At 33.8% G+C, this 23,073-nt stretch overlaps 2 protein-coding genes across 2 annotated transcripts; both read right to left on the bottom strand.

The window, feature by feature from the left end:
• Nucleotides 1–1,187: 1,187 nt before the first annotated feature.
• Nucleotides 1,188–8,595, bottom strand: LOC306865738 (transmembrane protease serine 2-like). The gene is made up of 14 exons (XM_079410501.1): nt 8,255–8,595; nt 8,052–8,150; nt 5,485–5,761; nt 5,090–5,182; nt 4,891–5,007; nt 4,674–4,803; nt 4,263–4,373; nt 4,075–4,118; nt 3,372–3,534; nt 3,130–3,299; nt 2,055–2,150; nt 1,816–1,958; nt 1,539–1,691; nt 1,188–1,427 (listed from the first exon to the last, which is right to left on the bottom strand). The coding sequence occupies exons 2-14, from the start codon at nt 8,067–8,069 to the stop codon at nt 1,419–1,421; spliced, it is 1,524 nt and encodes a 507-aa protein (XP_079266627.1). The 5' UTR covers nt 8,070–8,150; nt 8,255–8,595; the 3' UTR covers nt 1,188–1,418.
• A 1,684-nt stretch (nt 8,596–10,279) lies between these two features.
• acat1 (acetyl-CoA acetyltransferase 1) lies at nt 10,280–17,034 on the bottom strand. The gene is made up of 12 exons (XM_079410253.1): nt 16,872–17,034; nt 16,597–16,644; nt 16,374–16,491; nt 15,146–15,241; nt 14,846–14,946; nt 14,599–14,742; nt 14,260–14,410; nt 14,037–14,132; nt 13,223–13,336; nt 11,584–11,648; nt 11,354–11,511; nt 10,280–11,251 (listed from the first exon to the last, which is right to left on the bottom strand). Exons 1-12 carry the CDS (start codon nt 16,941–16,943, stop codon nt 11,131–11,133), a joined length of 1,284 nt encoding a protein of 427 aa, XP_079266379.1. The 5' UTR covers nt 16,944–17,034; the 3' UTR covers nt 10,280–11,130.
• Nucleotides 17,035–23,073: the final 6,039 nt, after the last annotated feature.

Raw genomic sequence — 23,073 nt, 5'->3', positions numbered from 1 at the left:
ATTGGTAGGCAAGATGGTTTTGTTTTCATTCTGCTACTGTCATCATACATTAAGTCATCAGTAAAGTTGAGAGGGCCTGTTCCAGAGACAGCCATGCATGCCCATGCCATGACACCACCTCCACCATGCTTTATAGATCAGGCTGTATTAAGGCTGGGCGATACGGCCAAAATTTATATCACGATATGTTTCTTAATTTCGGTCGATACGATATAATTCCGATATCGATATGAACTCTATTTTAAAAAAGCCTCATAAAAACTGCCAAGAATGGCCGCAACAGATGTCTGTACCTACAAACTTAAATAAATTTACCAAGTCTACGAAACCTCCTCCTATAAAACTATATACTTTATAAAAAAAAAAAAAAAAAACGCACAAATAAATAATGTTCACCTTTTATTTGTATTTAGCCTTCATACAAACAAGAAATGTGACATCACTGTCAAATAAACATTGGACACTAATATATTTTGAGGAATATATATCTCAATATCCAAGATCATATTCAATATTCTATAATCATATTTAATATTCTACAATTTAAATCTTAATACATACAAAATCTTTCAAATGTAATGAAGTTCAAGTCATAAAATGTGTAATAAAATGTAGCATGGAATATGGCAGAAAAGTTATTAAGATTGAACATGGGTAATTGGCATGAAAATGTATTAGACATTTGATGTGTAATATTCCATTTAGAACTATTTTAAAGAGAATTTTACTTTTTTTAATTATTATACACGCAGCTTTTTTGTCCTCAATTTAAATCAGAGGCAACATTAAAAATTTATATTTATAAAAATTCATTTAATGTGAAGACAAAAAGGTGATTAAACATAGCGAAAAAAGAATTGGTGTCCAGTCAGACATTCATATACATTTTAACATAAAATCTCGATGTTGTAAAAACTATTTTAGCTATCCATATAGTTATAGAATAAAGACATTTGTTTGCACCATGTCTGTCCGCAGTTCTGAGGAGAGCGGTTTTAATGCCTGTCACATCCTGTTATCAAATACTGTAATAATGCAAATGTGAACTGTTGTGGTGGCAAAGAAAGCAAGAGAACAAACATGTCAGTGATGTGAGATTGTCAGGTAGGTTTTTTTTTTCCATAAAATCATTTGTACAGTTGTGCTCTTTATACAAAACATACAACAAAAAAAGAGAGAAAAGTGCATATTGTAGCATAACGTGCAATTCACTTTATTATTGACACTGGTGAAAATAAATAACTGGCTATTTTAGATTTATGTGAAAACATTTATATGAAAACAAAAAGTAACCAAAAACAAGACAAAATAATAATAATAATCATCTCACGTTAAAAGTCTCTTGGACCCTGTCACAGTTCCTGAGAGTCAGCGATTTGGATCAGTTGCTCTTCTCAAAAACATTTATACTAAAAAAGTTAATATCTCTGAAAACCAAAAAAAAAAAAAAAGAAAAAGAGGTGTTTGTTTTTCTTCTGCATTGTATAATAATAATAAATTTTCTGTGACACAGTTTGGATTTATATTTGAAATCTTACCCGCATTTGTTCATATATCCAGTCAAGGAAGTAGGTCACATTTCCGTAGACTCCGGGCTTGTTTCTGAAAGCACATCCATTACCCCAGCTAGTGTCCCCAACCAGCCACCATAGAGAATTCTCTTTTGTAACCAGAGGACCCCCACTGTCCCCCTGTGTGGAAGAGCACTTATTTAATTTGGCCTTTGGCTCATACATTACATTTACAGTACTCTAATTTACTCTTTTGAATGATCAAGCAGCTTCTAACTGTGTTTATACAGAGTGTGTTTCTGACCTGACAGGAGTCCACGCCGCCCTCCAGCTTGCCGGCACAGATCATGGTGTCTGTGATTTGTCCGTCATACACCGGTCGGCTGTTGCAAGTTGTTCTGTCGATTAGCTGGATTTTGGCTTCTTGTAGGGTTGGTGAGGAAGATCCTTTAAGAAAACATTATGAATCATTAGACATGCATTTGGATCTGTATGTGTTTTAGTACAGTTCTGTTGGGATTTGTTCTTCAAAAAGTTTCAAACCTCCACTAAACAGTGACCCCCATCCAGTGACGTAACATTCCCGTGGAGCAGTGAAGTACATGCCTTTATTGGGCAGACACACTGGCCTAACGTTCGCTGAAACAAGAAACAACACAGAAATTGTCAGCATCCAAAGCTGTATGGTTCTCCTGTAAAACAAAAAAGAAGATATTTTGCAGAATGTTCAAGCTGCTCTTTTCCACACAGTGGAAACTGATGCTCACACTATCTAGCTCCAAAAAAGCACCACAAAATGGTCCATTCACCTCAGTCCTATTCTTCTGAAGTCATTTGATAGGCTGATACATAAGCCATTATATGGAAGAGCAGCTTGACTATTCTGCAAAATCTCTCTTTTTAGGTCATTCACAACAAAGAATATTTTGAACAAATGGATAGTGAGTAAATTATGATTTTTCAGTAAACTAAAACTTTAACCTAAAACTCAATTTTTGGAGACACATTGTATATTAAAACCATTTTTAAAGCAAGCATGAAACCAGTGCCGTTAGAAAAATTGGTGTAAAATTTTACTCAGAAATTGCTAGTAAATTTCACAAAGATAGAAACACACTGAATTAAATGTGAAATTTTGAAATAGAAAACTTAAATAGTGTTTTATTGCAAAACATGCTCCAGTAATCTATTTACTATTTTGAAAAATCCTTTTTTTACAGTGCAACTAAAACTAAAACAATTAAAAATCATATTTGTGCATAGAAATAAGGCTGAAATCAAATATTAAATAAAAATATTAATTTATAAATATTAAATATATAATTATAAAAAAAAAAAATAGAAATGTTCCCTTGCCAACTAATGAAAAAAAAGAAAAAAGAACAGCATTACTAAAGCTTACACTTCCATTAAAATGAAAACGGAAAATATAAACATAAAAGATCATTTTAAATATTAATAAACACTATAATAGTATATACTGTAAAAAATACTAAAATAACAGTGTGTGAAACAAAAACACTTTGTTTTAATTTATTGTCACTTAATGTGTCAGTATTATTAAATGATCATGAAATTTTCTTGTTGGCTGGGGGAAAATTGTGAAATTCACTCTTACATGTAATCGTGAGTGGACGGTTTAGCTTCATCAGGGCAATGTCATTCTCGTTGGTTCTCGGGTCAAAGTTGTGCATGACAATTCGGCTTACAGAATTGCCGGAGGCCACCAGCATCTCGTTAAGAGTCAGATATCCAGCATACACAGTCCAATCCCTTGCATCTGAATTCCTACACCAGTTTGTCATTTATTAGATTTCATCATATTTAGACATTTAGACAGTACTAAACGAGAGTACTTACCCATGCACACAGTGAGCCGCAGTGACGATCCAGTACGGTGTAATGACAGACCCGCCACACAAATGCCTTCTGGAAATTTGCAGGCTGACCTGCCATGGCCACACCCCCTTAGAGGTCACTGTGGTTCCTCCCACGATTCGGGTCCTGCTGCTCCGTCCACAATCTACAACAGGATTCAGAAATCAGTGTGTGTGGAAAGTGTAGATTTCCTAGCTATACTTCATATTAATATTTTATAATAATTATAATATTTAAAAGCATGGTTCACCCCAAAATGAAAGCAGTCATCATTCACATGAAAATGAGTAAAAGATAACAAATTTGTACACTGGGATCAGTGTTATTGTATTATTTATGTACTTTTGTAGTATTTAATAATATTATGAATTTGTGTTTATTTATTGTTTTATTCACTTTTATTTGTTTTTTTTGTTCTCTATTTAACTTTATTTCAGCTTTAGTCAAGGCATTTCTAAATTTCGATTTTGTTTATCTCATATTATGTTTCCGTTTTTCTTACTGTGTATTATTATTATACCAAATATTTTTTATTTTATTTCAGTTTCACAAACTACTTTTAGTTCATACAAAAATAATGGTAACCCCTTCAAAAAAGAAAAACCCTAAATATTTATTTCACAACAAAAAAGAACAAACATACACAAATAAATAAAATAAACTAAAAAGACATGCATTACCTTACCTATACATTTGAGTGCCACTGCTTTGTTAGATGGACAGTCTGAACTGATTTATCATAAGAGAAATATAAAAAGAAGAGTTTTTAAACAAGCTAACCAATAATTAATGTTAACAATAAAATAACTAACATGTAAAACCTAAACCTTTTAGATATGAAGAACTAGAAATGTCTGTATTATATATGCGCACATTTTACTGTAAAAACCTGTCAGATTGGAAGAGCCGAGAGAATCTGTCTTCACCAACACATAGTCAGACGATGCTCTAGAGTAAACCTTCTCATAACCAACATAAGTGTTCCTTAGAGATAAACCACACACACAAACACACAGCACATATGACAAATCAGCTCATACAAAACACATTCAGTAAATGTCCTAATATTAATCAGAGCTAAATTCTCAGCATTATTTTTCACAAGACCCTTCATAAATCATTCTAATATGCTGACTTGGTGCTCATAAAGCACTTAGTATTATTATTATTATTGATGTTGATGTTTTTTCAGGATTCTTTGAAGAATAGTAAGTTTCAAAGAACAGCATTCATTTGAAACAGAAATCTTGTGTAAAGGTCATTATGCAGTAGTAGTAACATTACCTCTCGTATCCCATCTCCTCACACGCTTGCATTCCGAGGTTGTCATTCCATCCATCGGAACATACATCCTCCCATTTTTGGGTCACATTTGAATACATCTGAAGGAGGAAATTAGATCCAAACAGACGAGCTACAAATACAACAACAGAAAGTACAGTAAAGATCTTCGAATAGGATCAGTTCAACATGTCGGACCATATGCTCAAGGGATTCTTACAACACTGAGTTTCATCGTCTCCCGATGGACAGTCCTGCAAGCCGTCACACCACTGCGAGAAGCTGACACATTTGTTATCAGTTTTACAGGGACGCCCTTGCAAGCAATCAAACATACCTGTTGAAGTAGACAAAGGACATCAGAGCAAGAAATAACTGGGTAGATGCACTGTAGGACACCCAATGTGTGAGTTTCTTACCATAAAACCAAAGCACCGCAGCTATGACCCCAGCAATGACCAGTAGGGTGATGACTATGCCAAGGATAAATGGACATTTTTTTCTCCTGGAAGCTGTCAAAGAACCAGAGTTCATGAGAACCAATATTTAGAACATGAAAATGACTAAAAGAGGTTAGAAGGAAGACAAAATTAGATATTTTGAAGAATGTGGGTAACTAAACAGTCGTTGGTTGGCTTCCATAGTATGGAAAAAAATACTAAAGGGGACCAGAAGATATTTGGCTACACACATTCTTCAAAATATCATCTTTTGTGTTCAACAGAAGAATGAAATCCATACAAGTTTGGAACAACTTGAGGGTAAGTAAATGATTCATTTTTGGTGAACTATTCCTTTAAGAAGCATTAAATACCTTTGTGAGCCGGATTAACATCAAGGTAGGGTCCAGGTGTGACCGTGTGGTGTGTATTAACAGGTGCTGTTTGAGGAGTATACTGATGTAGGCCCTGAGCAGGCGAGTATCTGTCTGAAAAGTTTGGCGGATGGGAATTCTGGTATAGATATTGTGGGTTTTGAGGACTGGGGTACTGAGGTAATGCCGGGTTTATTCCAGAAGGCGGCACACGTGGAGAGGGCCGCCGCTCCTCATGTTGGAAACCATAGTTCACGTGAGAAACATTGTCGTAATTCTGAAAGAAATTACGGTTTTGTCAGTTTTTCATGTTTGACAGGCGTTCACAACCCGTTTTGGATAACAAATTAGAATGAAAAGGATATCAAATTAGAAAAATATATATCAAAACGTTACTTTAGAGTATTGTGTCCATGTTAATAATTACAATATGACACAGCAATTGTGCAGAATGTTCCAGGAAATACATACCTATTAAATAAACATTGTTCAAACATTCACTAAAAAATGTTGGGTTAAAAATACCCCAACTAGTAACCTAACTATGGGTTGGTATAGCACCTTCCCATATATGGGTTATTTTAACCCAATGAATTGCGTTAAAATACAGTTGGGTTCAAATTTACCCAACAGTTGAGTTAATTATATTAATTCAGATCAGTATTTTTTTTTTTTTTTATAATATTACTTAAAACTACTTTGTTTTCAAATACAGATTTAGTTTATTTAAATATTGAAATCATATTTATTCAAATATGAAAAATGTTTATATACATTTTTAACAAATATATTTTGAATTGTAAAACATTTTTAGTAAGTACTGTAAATTCATATATGTTTACAAAATAAATGTACAAGAATGTGTAAAAACATTCAATTCAAAACACAAAGGTGCACGTACAACTAACATATTTTCAAGATGTACAGTGAATTCAAAACCAACAAATGTCTCAATTCATATTCATTCAAACATACACAAATGTTCAAATACAGTACACAAATAAAACAAGCATAACATACAAACATATATCAATAAAAAATAAATTATAAACAAAAATAAATCATAAACACAAGTTTTTCAACTGCATACACACAAAATCTTGTCACAGTTTCTGTAAGCTGATACTCAAACAGCAGAATCTACAGCATTTATCTGAAATATAAATCTTTTGTAACATTATAATTGTCTTTATCATTATTATTATTATTATTTTAGCAATTTAATGCATTCTTGCTAAATAAAAGTATTAATCCCCCCAAATAAAACATAAAATAACCCATAGATGGGAAGGTGCTATACCAGCCCTATAGTTGGGTTACTAGTTGGGTGCCTTTTACGGAGTGTCTATTTACACTAAGTGCAAATAGCCCATCTTGTTGGCAAAGGCTATTTACACTAACTCCACCCATTAACGTGTGATTGAGTTAGACAACAATAAAAAAAGAAACTAACTCAACATCAGTTTTAGTGGCGTAGATGGTAACGCGCATGCATTTTGACGCGATCGACCCGAGTTCGAGCCCAACTTTTACCAAACATTTTTTTCTCCCTTTTCAAATCTCATATCGCATCAGAAAGGCATTTATTTTCAATAAAAATGAAGGAAATAATCAAAAAGTTGAAAATAAAGTATCGGGTAGGTGTAGGGAGGGCTTTATTGTCCCAATAAGGTGGCATCCATTTAATAAATTTGAATAAAAATTATAATTTACACTCAGTACGTTATTATTGCGTACTGTTTTATAATGTACTACAATACTGAGGTGCAGATAATTGCCACTATTTGCAATAAGTAGTATAAATAGCAGAAAATCTTGCTATTTTAACATCGTGTCAATAGAATCTATCGCTATTTACACTTAGTGCAAATAGCCGCTGCCCAACATTTTTAGTGAGTGATTATTAGATACCATACAAAAAAATCTAAAATAAAACTACAACAGTAAATACAACAACTATTATTATTGCTATTATTAATAATAGCTGTTGTATTTTGTGGTAGGGATTGTGTGTGTGTGTGTTATCATATAAAAACATTAATATTACATTGGTGAATGAATATCAAATACCATCATAACAAAAATTGGATGAATGGATAGATAGATTTAGCAATTAACATAGGATTCCCATCTGAATATAGAAAGTTTATTTTGATTTCACTTTAATTTTATGCTTAAAGTTCCCTGTTGCTTATTCAGAAAATACTTCCTTATGACCTGTGAAATAACAAATTGCTCCCATAGACAAATCAGAAACTCACCAAAAACCTAAACCAGCCCATTAACAATTGTGCTTAATGTTTTCATCAGTGTTTTTCATGAACTGAAATATAACTGCTTTTCCTTTTTTAAAAGATCAAATGACCTTTCTGATGAATCATTCATTAAGTGCCCAGTTTGTCCTCAGGATAGTTAATGCTTTACAAATATAGCTCATCTGTTGACCGACAGTGTCTGTATTGTTTCATAAAATTAATAAAAATCAAAAGACACCAGGGACTAAAAGATACAAATATGGCAGAAGAGGATACATATGTTCAGGAAAAACAACTATATCACGTCATTACCGTATTTGTTGTCTGCATCGTTTGCCTTTGGCTTCGTTCAAACTGCAAAACGCAATCCAAAAAACACTTGAACTTGAATCTCAAACTAAGATCTGCTGACTGAACATACAGCAAAACATGCATTAGTCTCAGAAACAGCAATGCATCTGTATGAAATGATATATAATGCCATTCAAATTATAATAATATATAGCAAAACTCACCTGACAGAGGGTTCTGCTTGTGTTTGAGTGTTAAAGGACTCTCTGTATGCGTAATGAGCAGCCAACGCCACACCTTTGCTTGGTAAACCAGCTGAAACGCTCACCAGTCAGGTGAATATAAAATATCACCAGGTAACCACAACTATGAGTTTATAACAAAGAGCATTCCTCTGCTTTTATTTTCAACAATAACCTGGTCTTAAATTTATCTACTATAGATGACACAGCTTTGCATTGTAAATTACTAACCAAACAAGGTGTGTCAATATTAGGAAAAAATTCTTCCTCTTAAAGGCACTTCCTTCTTGCTCACTTCATTTCACAGTGAGAGTTTTGAATGAGGTACAACTGTCTGCAACATAAGATTACATGCGTTTATATCTTTGAAAAGAAGTTTCCTAGGCTTGCAAATGCAAATGTTCGTTTTCAAGTTCCCTTTTTCTCAAAACATAACATCATAAGTTCCTTAACTTTAGTCTCTGTGATTTGAATGCTATGGTTCAAGTCTTTTGAAGTCATATGGTAACTTTGTTTGGGAACTGAACCAAAAGTTTAATCGTTTACACTGAAAACCTTCCACTTCATAGCCCGAATTTGTCCAATTTAAGCATGCAGGCAATTTGCCTTTTACAAGTGCACTAAATATTCCCTTTTAGTTGCAGAATGGAAAATTTGGCAGGTCATAATCTATAACAAGACACAAGAATCAAACAGGTTTGGATTTGTTGATGCATCCATGTTATTATAGTATCACTGATATACTACATAGGTTTTATTAATATTTAATAATAATATTAATATTCTGAATTAGATTTTTTTTCAGTCTTTTAAGCAATTTAAAGTTTTTGTCATCCTTTAATTTTTTTTTTCTAATATTTTACTTAACTTCAAGTAAGATTTTGTTGTTGCTGTGTTAGTTCCCATTTTAGTTAACTATCATTTGAATATATTTGACTGTGAATGAAATTTGAGAGCAGCAGCAGATGAGATGTTTTGAATTCCAGTCTTTCCCTTTCATAAATGTATTGTATGATTTAAGAAGACTTGAAATGTAATATTATGGTACTTTTAATGGTGCTTTTCAACACTTTTGGAGCTTGAAAAATTATCTGCTGGTCACCATTTACTTGTACTATATGGAAAACAGCAGCAAAAAATGGCATGAGGATAAGTAAATGACAAAACTATGAATTATCAGGTGTACTATTCCTTTAAATACCCCTTTAAGTCACAGCAAATAGCAAATCAAACACTATCCCAATGTGTGTCAACAGATGCGACCTTTACAGACCTTTTAGCTTTGTGTATCTGAGAAAACTAAACAATCTTGTTACACAAGAGTGCTGTTTTAGCTAGTTTCTTTTTAGCTAAAGTTTCAATGGCATATATGAAAATGTATGGAGAGGATTATGAACAAGGACATGTAAGTTATCATTTAAATAATTTCGCACATTACCAAGAATCATCTGAACAGCTAAAAGCTATAAAACCATTACAAGGCTTTATATGTTGACTTCCTGTTCAATTTCCCGACATGCCACATTAAAAAAAGCTGTAAATATTTTCTGCACTATTAAATGAGTGCTTTCCAAAGTCAGGTCTTACACAGGGATCAGTCTCAGCCCTGCTGTTATTCAGTAACTGAGTCAATGAGCTGATACTTTGACATCCATGACGTTACAAGTGCTCTCACAACATCCTGTTAATATTTGACTCACACGTCTGTCTCTTAGATTAAAACATAATGACAAATAGATAACTGAAATTTAGAACTTGATAAACAGTCCCTGAATACTCAGCAGAATCAACATAAGGTGTTATGTGATGTGATAAGAGCAGCATCTGGAGGTGGAGTCTGAGGTTTTTTTGCAGGTGGATTATTTATACAGACCCGGAAAAGAGTCTCCGTCAAGTTCCCTGGAAGAGCAAAATGTTCCTTTTCACTAGCTGAAATCTTGCTTACAACCTAGAAAAATAGTTAACTCATTTGTGTTAGACAGTTAACCGGCATCTTTGAGGTGAAGTGACTGAATAAATGACTTTTCATATTTATTTAGAAACAATTTTCACTTTGAATTTGCTTTTTCACAAATATTCTGTTATTGTTAATAATTTAGATTTTTTTTTGTGCTTTTTGAACTAAAACATTGTGGAACATAATTCACATTTCAAACATATAATTATAGTTCAAACTTTTTTTCTTTTTTCAAACTGCCTCAATGGACCCTTTTCACATTTCCAGGGTTCTGAGAAGCCTGTTGTCATAGGTAAACTTAGTAGTGCATAGAAGACCAAAGCAAATAACTATAAAAAAACAAAAAACACTACTATTCTGTTTAGAGAGATTGATAAAGGAAGTCAGAAAAATGAATGTTGACAAATTTACCATCTATTATTTACCAACATAGAAACCCCTTCACCGCTTTTAATGTCATTTAATGTCAGGATAAAATATTACAGTACATTCAAAAAACGAATAATTATTATTGCTTCGCTATAGTCTGTGAAAAGCATCCATTAGCCAATCAGCAAACAGAACTCAAAGCACACATGCCATCTGGTGTTCATTCAGGTGAAAAACATTGTTATTTCTGAGTATAATCACATTCAACACCAACAAAAACAATCGATATTCTATCTTATTGCAAATACAGATTTGAACATTCTAAACCCTTTTATTAAAACATTATTTTGAGAATGGCAAATATGCATTGAGACCACAGAATAAATACAACAATTTGAGAAGTTTGTATTGTATGAACATTGACAACTCGGTTTCCTATTTTAATTGAAAAACAGGACTGACCTCACATTAATGATGAAGATATATCTTGACTCAAGGACCAAATCCTACACAAATTCTGTGGATTAAAGTGCTAATATTTCTGGATAAGAATAGAAGAGGCGCCACCTCCTCCATTACAGATACCTGCCAGTCCGTACTGTCCCGATTTCAGATTGTGCACCATGTGTCCTACGATTCTTGCCCCTGACATTCTAGAAACCGCAAAACCAGCACATTAATTATTTCGCAAATCTAATTACAGTATGTCAATACAGTGAACCGTGATGCATGAGAAGCATGTTGCATATATTCACCCAATTGGATGTCCGAGGGAAACTGCTCCTCCGTTGATATTGACTTTGTTGGGGTCGATGTCTAACATCTTGATGTTGGCCAGCACCACGACACTGAAGGCCTCATTGATCTCCCACATGGCAATGTCTTCTTTCTTCACACCAGCTGCCTTTAGGATCTGTGCGAAACAGATGTTACTACACTGAAGGACTTCAAAAACACTTTAGCTTAGCAATAAACATCAGCTAACCTTGGGGACGGCGAAGGCTGGAGCGATAGGGAAATCGATGGGGGCCACAGCAGCATCAGCAAAAGCTGTGAATTACGATAAAATGTGAGGCTAGACAAAACAGGCCACAAATGAGTAGCTAAATACATCTCAGCTGCTAGCTATAAGTAGCAAAGCTACCAAGTCAACTATATTTTTCAGTAGCATAACAACTTTTGAGTCAAAATAGTGTAGTTTTACCAATGACAACACTTTTATTTTTCAAAAATAAAAATTAAAAATGGTGTTGTAACCATTTAAAAATGCTATAAATTAGGGCTTCTCTATTCAATTCGAATACACGATTTGAAAAAAATCCTTGATTGCATTTCACCCGTGTCTTGTAATCTGCAAAATACCAGAAGCGGCGCATTTCACGGACGAGAGTCCATGTAACCAAGGCTGCATACTATATTGAACTCATTTAAAAATCATAATAAACCATAATGCTATTGTGAATTCGCAAAAGCTATGATTCAATTAAATAAATACATGCGCCAATTATTTATATGCATGTAGGTTACGCACATGCATGTCAGAGCGGCTCAGTTCACAGTAAATGCTGCTCCACACAAATTGTTAACATTTACATGTGTGGAGCATCTCAAACTCCATCTCTGCATATTGTTGTGAGTTTGGGTTAATTATTAAGTTCATCTCGGAATGTAACGTGTACTATTTCATCAGATTTGTAAAGTAAATAATTTATAAACCTATGCAAACACAAGAGAATATATCAGTATCTTTCTCAATATGCTAACTGTTCATCATGATTTCAAAATACTCCGTGTTTACACGTTTTGATGTCCACATATTCAAGAATTACAGTGGCTGTAGATTTCTGTGTAAAGAAATGGCCAAATATTAAAGATTAAGTGGACATTTGAATTAAATTATGCTTGGTCAATATTAAACAAGGATTAGATCGCGCAGTAAAGTGTAAACAATCGTCAGGCTGTTGGCGCCCTCTGCATTTGTTATAATGTGTAATGTACGTTAGCTCCATTGTTTATAATACATTATATATTTTAACATTTTTGTTCAATAAAGTATTAAATGCTTTTGATACTTTATTTGAACTAATTATTCTCATTGCTATTATATGTATTTTAAGTCATTTTAAAGGTTATTGTTCGCATAGGTCTATTTTTATTACTACAAAAAATATAATTAAAATTAACCGATTACTCGATTAAATCATTAGAATAATCGACCGGTTACTCAATTACCAAAATAATCGTTAGTGAACAATTGAAGTAAAGTACATTACCACCCTTCAGGTAACTTTAATTATTCTCAAAGTATCCTCAAACTTCTGCATTAGACAAAAATGTGACTATATAGACCTTTTATAATAAGTTCATCATTATTTTATTACTATTCCTTGTTAAATTTTACATTCATGAATATAAATATTCAAAGAAAATTTATTTTCAAGAAAGACGCTGATATACAAGGAACTCTTAAAATAAATATAACTTCATGAAACATGAGCAAAATAAATTTGGGGATTAAAAAATAAAACATTGCTACGTAAACTGTCAACCACTTCGGTATCTGTTCAAATGAACTAAATGCACTATAAAAATGAATTTAATTTAAGAGGAGTGAATTGCCTCACCAACGATCTTTGCAAGCGGTGTGACGTTGAGCCTCTTTGCCGCATCTGCTGTCATGAGCACGAGAGCCGCCGCGCCATCGTTCAGCGTACTAGCGTTAGCTGCCGTCACTGTGCCTGCAAAAACAAAAGCTTCGCTTGTCTTTTGAATTGAAAACACTTTTTCAATATCCTCACTTATGGAAAAGAAGTACTTTATAGCATACTTTTAAAAACAGCATAATATACTTTAAAATAGTATACTTAAGTGAACACTAAATATGATGTTTTCAGACACTTAATTGCATGTTTTTTGCAATTACATGAAAATGTATTATAGTTTAAGTCTATAATGAATGCAATTAGCTCAGTGCTTCATTTCACCACACTGAAGTTAAGAACATCTTTATGTGTAATTTCATAATTACTTGTATTGTCTTTGAAATATGGTTAATGTGAGCTGTTGAAAATACTAACAAGCAATTATGGTAAACTAAAATATATTCTGTATGTCATAATATAAATATATATTTGCAATTACACATTTGTACTGATGAAGCTGTGATGAAAAACATTTACAATCTATTAACTTTAAAATGTAATACTGAATAACAGTACACTTAAATGATAATCAAGTACCCTACATTTGCTTTAATGTTAGTCAACCCATCAAAATAAAATGACTAAAACAACGATTTTAAAATATATTTTATAGTAAAAAAAATTTTTATTTGAGATTACAAAGTGCAAAATTGCTTCTATTATATATATACACTTTTAAAAATTGAAGTCCACTATGTTAAGTACTTTTTCACTAGGGTTAATGATAATCTTGTACCGTTCTCTTTCTGGAATACAGTCTTCAGTTTGGGGACTTTGCTGAAGTCAACCTTCCTATATTCTTCATCTTCCTTCACAACGATGTCTGGTTTTCCTATGCGGTGAGAGTGCATATTTTATTGCAATTATGTATCATTTATAAATCGTGTAATATTTTAGCACATAAAAGGGAATTCTTGGGGAATGATATGGAACTTAACAGCTACAGCAGTGAAACCAACCTCTCTGAGGGATGCTCACAGGAACCACTTCCTTGGCCATGACGCCAGACTCCCATGCTGCCTTGCTGCGGCTGTACGAGTTAATGGCAAACGCGTCCTGCTCCTCCCTGGAGATACCGCTGTTCTTGGCTGTATTTTCAGCACAGTTGCCCTAAAAATGGGGAAGTATGGAGGTGTTTTACACAATCATGGCCCCTCCAGTGTTTACGTACAGTACATTTACGTACAGCTGTCCAATCTTTCCACACTCACTTCCTATATTGACTCAATAATTATTTTCAGGCTTAACTATTATACAAATACAATGCAATCGGTTTTACTGGTTCAAAATAACTGTACCATGTGGAATTTGTTGTAGACATCCGTCAACCCATCCTTAACAATCAGATCCTCCATCTTCACTCCACCATAAGGGGGCGCTTCTCTGGCCATGACATAAGGAACCTGAGACATGCTTTCCATTCCACCAGCAACCATCACATCCTGGAAGACATCATTTACTATCTCTGCTGTATTAGGATGCTAAATGCTCTCACTTTCACACACAACACTTTTTGAATCTCTGGTAACGTGTCTTTCACATCACCTGATGCCCACACATGAGACTCTGAGCGGCCATCATAATGGACTTCATCCCAGAAGCACACACTTTATTGATGGTTGTTGCAGGAGTGGAGAGAGGCAGACCTACATGAGGAAGATCACAAACATCACACACTTTTCTTTGAGAAGTTGCATTTGTAAATTCCTAAATAAAAGGTGCATTTTACATTTACATTTATGCATTTAGCAGACGCTTTTATCCAAAGCGACTTACATTGCATTCATGTTACAGTTTTTACATTTTATCAGCTCTGTTTGTTTACGTATGTGATACATGACGCACCAGCACCCAGAAGAGCCTGTCTGGTTGGTGCTTGTCCTTCTCCTGCCTGCAACACATTGCCCATATAAACTTCTTTCACCTCCTCAACAGGAATTCCTGTAAATGACACATTATCATACTGACAAATAGAACAAATAGGACTTAAAATGTAGAAATAATAACACAATGCATTAGAATATAAAATATCAAACTATGTTACTTTTGTTGTAGAAACAAATAGCACACGTTTCTGATTAAAATAAATTTGCTGATGAGGTTTTATTATAGTTTAAACTACTATTTTATACTATTTATTTTATATATTGTGGGGCTGGTAAGACTTTTTTTAAAGGTTTCCGAAAAATATCTACTGCTCACTAATGCTGCATATATTTGATCAAAAATACTTAAAAAAAAAAAAAAAAAAAGTAATGTTGTGAAACATTATTACAATTTAAAATACCTGTTTTCTACAGTGGCTGAGAGAACTCAACGTGCTGCAAATAGAAAAAACGCAAATTAAGAAAACAACTTCCTCAATTTTACTACGCACGCGCTGCAAATGCTCACAACACAACCAAAAACAGAAACGCGCTGCAAATAAAATTCTTTATTTGTTTGTGCTGTGAGCATTTGCAGCACCTGCTGTCAAATTGATGAAGATGTTTTCTTGATTTGCTGGTGCTTTTTCTATTTGCATGTGTTTTCTGAAGTTGCAGCGTATTGAGCTCTCTCGGCCACCGTAATTTTCTCTTTTAATATATTATATTAATAAATATAAGTTATTCCTATGATGGCAAAACACACGATTCCTCAGAATTTATTCTAATATGCTGATTTGGTGCTATTATTATTATCAATGTTGAAAGCAATTGTGCTTCTGAATACTTTTGTGGAAAATTAAACATTTTTAAGGATTATTTGATAAATAGAGCTTCCAAAGAACAGCATTTATACAAAACTGATTTTTTTTGTAACATTATAAATGTTTTACTGTCACTTTGGCTCAATTTAATGCATTATTGCTAAATAAAAGTATTATTTTCTATGAAAGATTATACTGACCCCAAATTTTTGAAGCATATTAATAATATTATAATAATCATAATATTATATGAATAACTAAAATATAAAATAAAATTGAAAAAAAGATTTTAATTTTTTAATAAACTTCTATATTGTTAAACTACATAATTACATATAATATATGATAAAATACGAATTACTCCTAAGACCGAAATAATTGTACCTGCTTTCTCAATGGCTCCTTTAATAGCAATGGACCCCAGTTTAGTGGCAGGGACTGTGGAAAGGCTTCCTCTGAAAGAGCCAATAGGAGTCCTGACTGCACTGACGATGACGACTTCCTGTCCAGACAGAGATGAAAGAGGAAGAAATACTCACTCAATACACACCTGACAGAAGCCGCTCTGGCTGCATAAACTGATCAAATTGAACAATGTTTTACTCACATTTAGAGACGGTCGTGTGCTGTAGGTCCTGCTCAGATATTTATGTGCCTGCAAAGGCAGATTCAAAAACTAGTTTGCTGACATAATAAAAGGCTGTAGCATTTATATGAACACCTTATATTTTGAACATCTGCATTTTAAGTAGAAAAATTCACTGTTTAAAAAGGTAAATAATGAAACAGGCCTGCAGCCAAATTGCTGCTTGCTCCGCAAGTCTCGGGGCATAACTTAGTCAATATCGGCTGTCGATATCGATTTATTTAGTTCAAACTCACCAGATGTCTGCACAGGTGTGTGCGTGTACTGTAAAGTGCACAGGAAGTCATAATCGCGCTGGAAAACTGCATACACAGAGGAGCAGATTTCACCTTCAGCTATCGGAATGAGAGTGTAGTGAACGCTTGCAGTTAGCAGCCAATCACAGTAAGAGGTGTGTCTGCGTCACATGGCGGCGCCACAGCATTATGGGTAATGTAGTTTATGTCATTACGTCTGCCAATTTCTTTCTTTTTTTTTTTTTTTAGCTTTTACAAAGTTCTTAAAAATGTAATCTTTGTCTCAGTGTTGGGTTCATACATCTTTAAAGAACGCCTATATCATTTTTGGTAGAGAAAGTTTTCTTGAATTTATTATTTTTGACTGGAACTAAATGTGCCTCTATTTATATCCAAAGTATTTTATATTATGCTTAAATTAGAATATATATATATATATATATATATATATATATATATATATATTAATGTAGTGGTTGCGACACACAGTCCTCTCTAACTTTTATATCAAAAATAAAAATGATAAAGATAAGAAAAAGATATTAGAGAGATGGTACTTCACTTTGTGTCAAAATGGTTGATTTATTACCCTCATAAAAATTCCACCCCCCTCCCATAACTGGACACCTGTTTTGTACACCCCTAGCCCCCACCGTCTCTAAGCGGCCATTTTATTGACCTTATGGTGAACTTAAGAATTTATGACTGTGTGTGTGTGTATGTGTGTGTGTGTGGGGCCGATGTTATGTGGTTTAAACTTTAAATGATGAATTTGTGTTAAATGGGGTAAAGGGAAGTTTTTATTAAAGTGTTTTCACATACACATCAAGAAAAAAAAACATCAAACATGTACGTAAAACGTACAAAGACTGTTTATTTCCCTACAAGTGTAGACTTAAAACAGGAAAAACGTAGAAAATAAAACAAAAAAGCATTAGATACACTATCTTAAAACTAGTTGTTTGACAAAGTTAAATAGAAGAAGTGAGCGCGTTCGTTTAAACCTATTTTGCGGTTTTAAAAAGTTGTGACTTTAAAACAGATACAAAGTTAAATAATATAGATTCGTTTTTATCTTACGATGGTACGTGTGTTTTTCCCTTACAAGTGGACACTAGTCTTGTTAAAACAGTTTTAGGAAAAACTAAAACAAATAAAAAAGCATTAGATACGCTATTTTTCCTATCATTAGAATTTAAAACTAGATCGTTTGACAAAGTTAAATAAATAGAAGAGTTGCGAGCGCGTTCGTTTATCTATAACAAAAAAGAATCGGATGCGTTAGTTAAAACAATAAGATATTTATCAAAAAACTATGTCTTGCTTTAAAAAAAATAGTTTGACTTTATAACAGACATAAAGTTAAATAATATAGAGACGAGTTCTCTTACCGTGAAGTGAAATAAAAAATATCAGACCGTTAAAACACCAGCATAAGATAGCTGTAAAAATCTTCTCGCATTACAATTGAAAACCTAGCATTTGTCCCAACTTAGAAAAGTTAAACAAATGTCTATCTTACGCAGCGTCTGTTTACACAACCTCAAGCTTCTGTGTCAAAACTGAGAATGAGCTGCGGGCCGCTGTCAGGACACACCCACAGCACCGCCCTCTAACGCTGTAAGGAGAGTCTGAAGATTTGCATGTTAAAGAAATTAAAGTAATGTTTTAACATTAGAACAAAGTTATTTTATAAATATTTTACATTTCTCAATTAATGAAACCGTTCACCATTCATCATAAAACTTTTCACTTTAAAAGGTTACATAACCTTCTTGTAAACAAACGCCCCACAGGGGAAAAATGTTGTTTGTTTGTCTTATTTTATTTTAGTTATTCACACTTAACACCTTTTATTTATTTACTCTTTGATATTGTCAATCTTAAAACTTCTAGTGTGCTGCGTCGGTTAAAATACACGTGCGGGAAGAAACTGAAATGATAGCAAATGTTTTGGATTTTCAGTCATAATTAGAGGGGTGGTAAACTTTTTTTTTTTTTTTCTACAACATCTTACGAATGTAAATGTATGTCTCACACAGAGCGACCGAATGAGAAAGTGCGCTGCGCGTCTGGTCGCACGGGCACTGAAACGGTGTTATCTGATCAACGTTGTAAAATAGCTAAAGTTTCTGGGGATTCAACTCATTTGCAATCTAATGAGTTTTTGAGGGGATCTGGCGTCGTAAACTTTGTTAGAACGCGGTCCATTGATTAAAACAGACGGTGTTTCTAACATGTTCAGCGATCAAAGCATCTCTATGGCGTCTATTTTACGATGTGCACCTATGCGCGTGTGTCTGTGCGTCTCTGTCGAAGGTTTAGACAAAACTTCCCAACCCGGTCAAAGGAAGTGTAGTTGAGAATTGAGTATTTATAATGTATTTATAATCTATTCGAATGGTGGGGTTTAAATTAACGTTCAGGAAGTGATGAGATAGAAAAAGAAGGCGATAACCACAAACTTAAATAAATACAGGTCCCCAAAGATGACGATTTTAATAAGACGGTCTATAGGAAAACATTCTTTAATTTACTTCATTTACCTATTATTTCTTTGTTTCACTCATATATTTTTCAACCGTCAACACAAACACACACACACACACACACACAAACATTCAACATATCTACACGTAAACATCCACATAAACAACCATACAGTTAAATATTTAAACTTATGATGTCTCATACAAACCTTTTTTAAAGAACGTTTAGAATCACACTGGGTATCTTTACAAGGTGATGAAAAGCAGCATGATTAAACAATGATACAACTTTTGTTTTAACAAATAAGTTTAACCTAAACTTATAACAAACCTAAAATCATGATCCTTTAGACCAGAGCAAGGATTAGAAGCAGTCAAACGATCCTCTGAGTAAAGCAAGACTCTTACAGAGATTTTTCTTTAGGAATTGGACCTATATTAGACTGAAAATTACTTAAGGTTGTCTGCAACAAAAGTATAAGGTCCCACAAATGCTTCTCAGGATCTTTACAACAGATTAGACTTTCTTTCTCACCTTAAAAACGGTATTATTAACCGCAGAGTTTAAATGTAGCATTTGTTCACAGTATAATGTTCTATTAAAATAAAAACAACTGGTCTATATAGGTTTATCTGACTAAGATTTGATCAAATAACTGATATAAGAAACATGCAAATATTTGATAAGTCCATCTTATCACACCACAACCTGACGTGTCTGATGGTTTATGATGATATCTTACTGATGCACATGTGTTAAGTGTCTGTAAAATAGTTTAAAAAGTCATATTTTTAGCTTTCACGTAGGATTTGTGTCCACGCTCAAGTGGTTTTGTGTAACAGAATCCTGAGACAAATGAAAACAGAATGCGTGAAAGGGTTTTCTCTTTAAGATATTTGTAATGACAGACTAAAAGCTTTATAAAACAATCGTGTGTATGCATTTCTCTCGTACATGTATACAGTAACCGATGAATACACAAAACAGTATTAATACATAACCTCATAAATTCAGCGTAATTCTATCATATCAATCAATAATAAAAGATTTAATTATATACCGTATCAGACTTTCTCTTCAAAACACAAACTTTCTTAAGACTTTTTTAAATGTGTTGAACAATCGGTTTTGGGGGAAAACAGTATAGTTTTGTGTTTCTATTTTAGGATGCTTGTAGTTAATCCCGTCTTTATCTAAAATATTTTTGTATTCAAACTGTCTCACGCACACACACACATGTTGGTTTTAATGTTTTCTGGGGACTCTCCATAGGCGTAATGGTTTTTATACTGAACAAACTGTGTGCGCTATTGCCCTACACCAACCCTACACCTAAACTTAGCCCTCACAGGAGACTTTGTGCATTTTTAGATTTTCAAAAGAACACCATTTAGTATGTTTTTTTTTTTTTTAAGCCTTTTGAATTACGGGGACATAGGCAGTGTCCTCATAAACCACCTTCATATTGTAATACCTCTGTCATACCCACGTCATTATACAAATTTGTGTCCTCATAAACCACATAAACATGCACACAGGTACACACAGCTTTCCCGGTCAGCCGCAAATTGCCAACAATATTCTTAACTTTGTTTTATCATTCAGCTGTAGCTAAAACCTATAACGGAGTTATACTATAGATGCTGAAAGAGCTCATTAACCTGTTTAACTCTAAAAATGTTAACAATGTCGCTCACGAGTAGTTTAACAAACAAGGGTACGCTCATAAAACAAGTCTGGAAGCGATTTGAAGCATTCTAACAACAAGCACAACCGCTGCAGAAAATAGCACCGCAGTAGGCTAAACTCTGGATGTGATATCGACCGACTTATCAGATGTTCAACATATTATTACAAGGTCTTGCTTATAGTTTATGATGAAGCTAGAAAAATATAAGAACACAACCAAATCCTAACGCTATTTCACGAAATAACGCAACAACGGGTGCTCCGTTTCAACATATACACGTCAAATCTGTTTTACCCTAAGTATATCCTATTCTTCTTATATATATCTATCTATATATATATATATATAGATATATATATATTTGTTTACGCTAAATAGCTACGTTTTAACAATTCTTTTTGTTTTTACAAAGATGTTATATTGAACGCGTGTAACTAATACCTCCTTCAAACGTTGCGGCCTTTCAGGTCAGCGAACCACAATACCCAGCATACACCTCAGACTACAAACGTGGCCGTCGGGGATCCATATGCCAAAATGCTCGTGCGTGACAGCGCTCTAAACCATAGGACTTCTGATTATACGGGTGCACAGATATAAAAAGACACGCATTTCCACACTTTTTGTGAAGTACACGCACCTTTCCGTGTTGTGATGATGTAAACCCTTTTTGTGGTCTCTGTTAGCGACGTGAAGCCCAATTCATTTCTGCGAAACGATTCTTTCCCACAGTTCGGTTCAGTGATTCGGTTCAAATAACCAATTCTTTGTCTCATTAAGTCGTCTCGCTGTAATCAAAATGGGTGTGAAAGGTGGGATAACATATTAACGTGATGTTTTGGTACTTGTCTTACACAACTGTGCGTTACTTAACGTTTTTATTAAGTTTTAATATAAAAGGTAATAGTCTGTTAACAATTTTGATGCTTTTATTATGAAATCGTACAAAGAACCACTAAAGTACGCACTGTTTGTTAACACGGAATACTCAAAATAATAACCTACTACGAGGTTTATTTACAGCATGCCGAATGTAATACAGTTAAACAGAAACATTACAACATTTCAAACTTGTTAAACAACGGCTTCAATACATTCCTCTTATGAAAACGATTAAAATCGAATGCTGTCAAACAGAATGTTGTCTGCAAGTTCCCGACGTGTAAATTACCAACAAGTTCTCAATATTCTCAATATGAAAATATGTTCAAAACGCATAAACATCCATCACGCATATAGTTTGTGCGTCGATTTAACACGTTCTGTACATACGATCAAAAACACGACCGACAGACAGACAAACCCTCAACGATAGCTGAGATGGATCAGGAGGGAGGACAAAATTATTATTATTCGTCACAATAACATACCGGGATCCGAGAAATTTGATACCCTTACTACAGATTTTGCGACATTCTTTATTCTAGTTGTTATTTTCCTCTTATTCAATCATAAACCTGCAAGAGTTAAATTAATTGATAACATTTGAACAAATTCTCTAAGTGAAAAAATGAAATCCTGTGTTTTACGTTCAGATTTGTCTGATCGTTTTGCGATATTGCATCATTCTGTAATTCGGGTTAACGGGGTTAAATTCTCAAAAGAAATACATCAACGATTAAATGACAGTCCTTCTACATGACACCGCTTAAGACTAAACAACACTAAAGGACATCTTTCTGGTCTGTCTACGATGTGTACGTTCACAAGACAAACCTCCACTTCAAATTATTTCCCTTGAGGCGTTTGTCCACTGAATCTTTTTCAACACAACGACATTAAACATTAAAGAGTGTTATCGGTCACTATCGCCATCTTCTGTGAGTCAAATAAAGCAACATCTCTGGCGTACCTAAGCATCTACAATGCGTGCATGCGGTAAACATCTTTGTTTCTCCACTTCTGTCATTTTTGTTAGATGTAATGCAAACAATATTTTGAGAACTATGATGTTCCACGCTTTGTAAAGGTTATAGAAAGAATTCAAACATAATTTTTACATAGGAATTATCTTTGCGCAAA

This window comes from Barbus barbus, assembly GCF_936440315.1.
Source record: "Barbus barbus genome assembly, chromosome: 47".
NCBI classification, from domain to species: Eukaryota; Metazoa; Chordata; class Actinopteri; order Cypriniformes; family Cyprinidae; genus Barbus; species Barbus barbus.
Note: the sequence above shows the minus strand (reverse complement) of the source record. Positions and strands in the feature narration are given on the sequence as shown.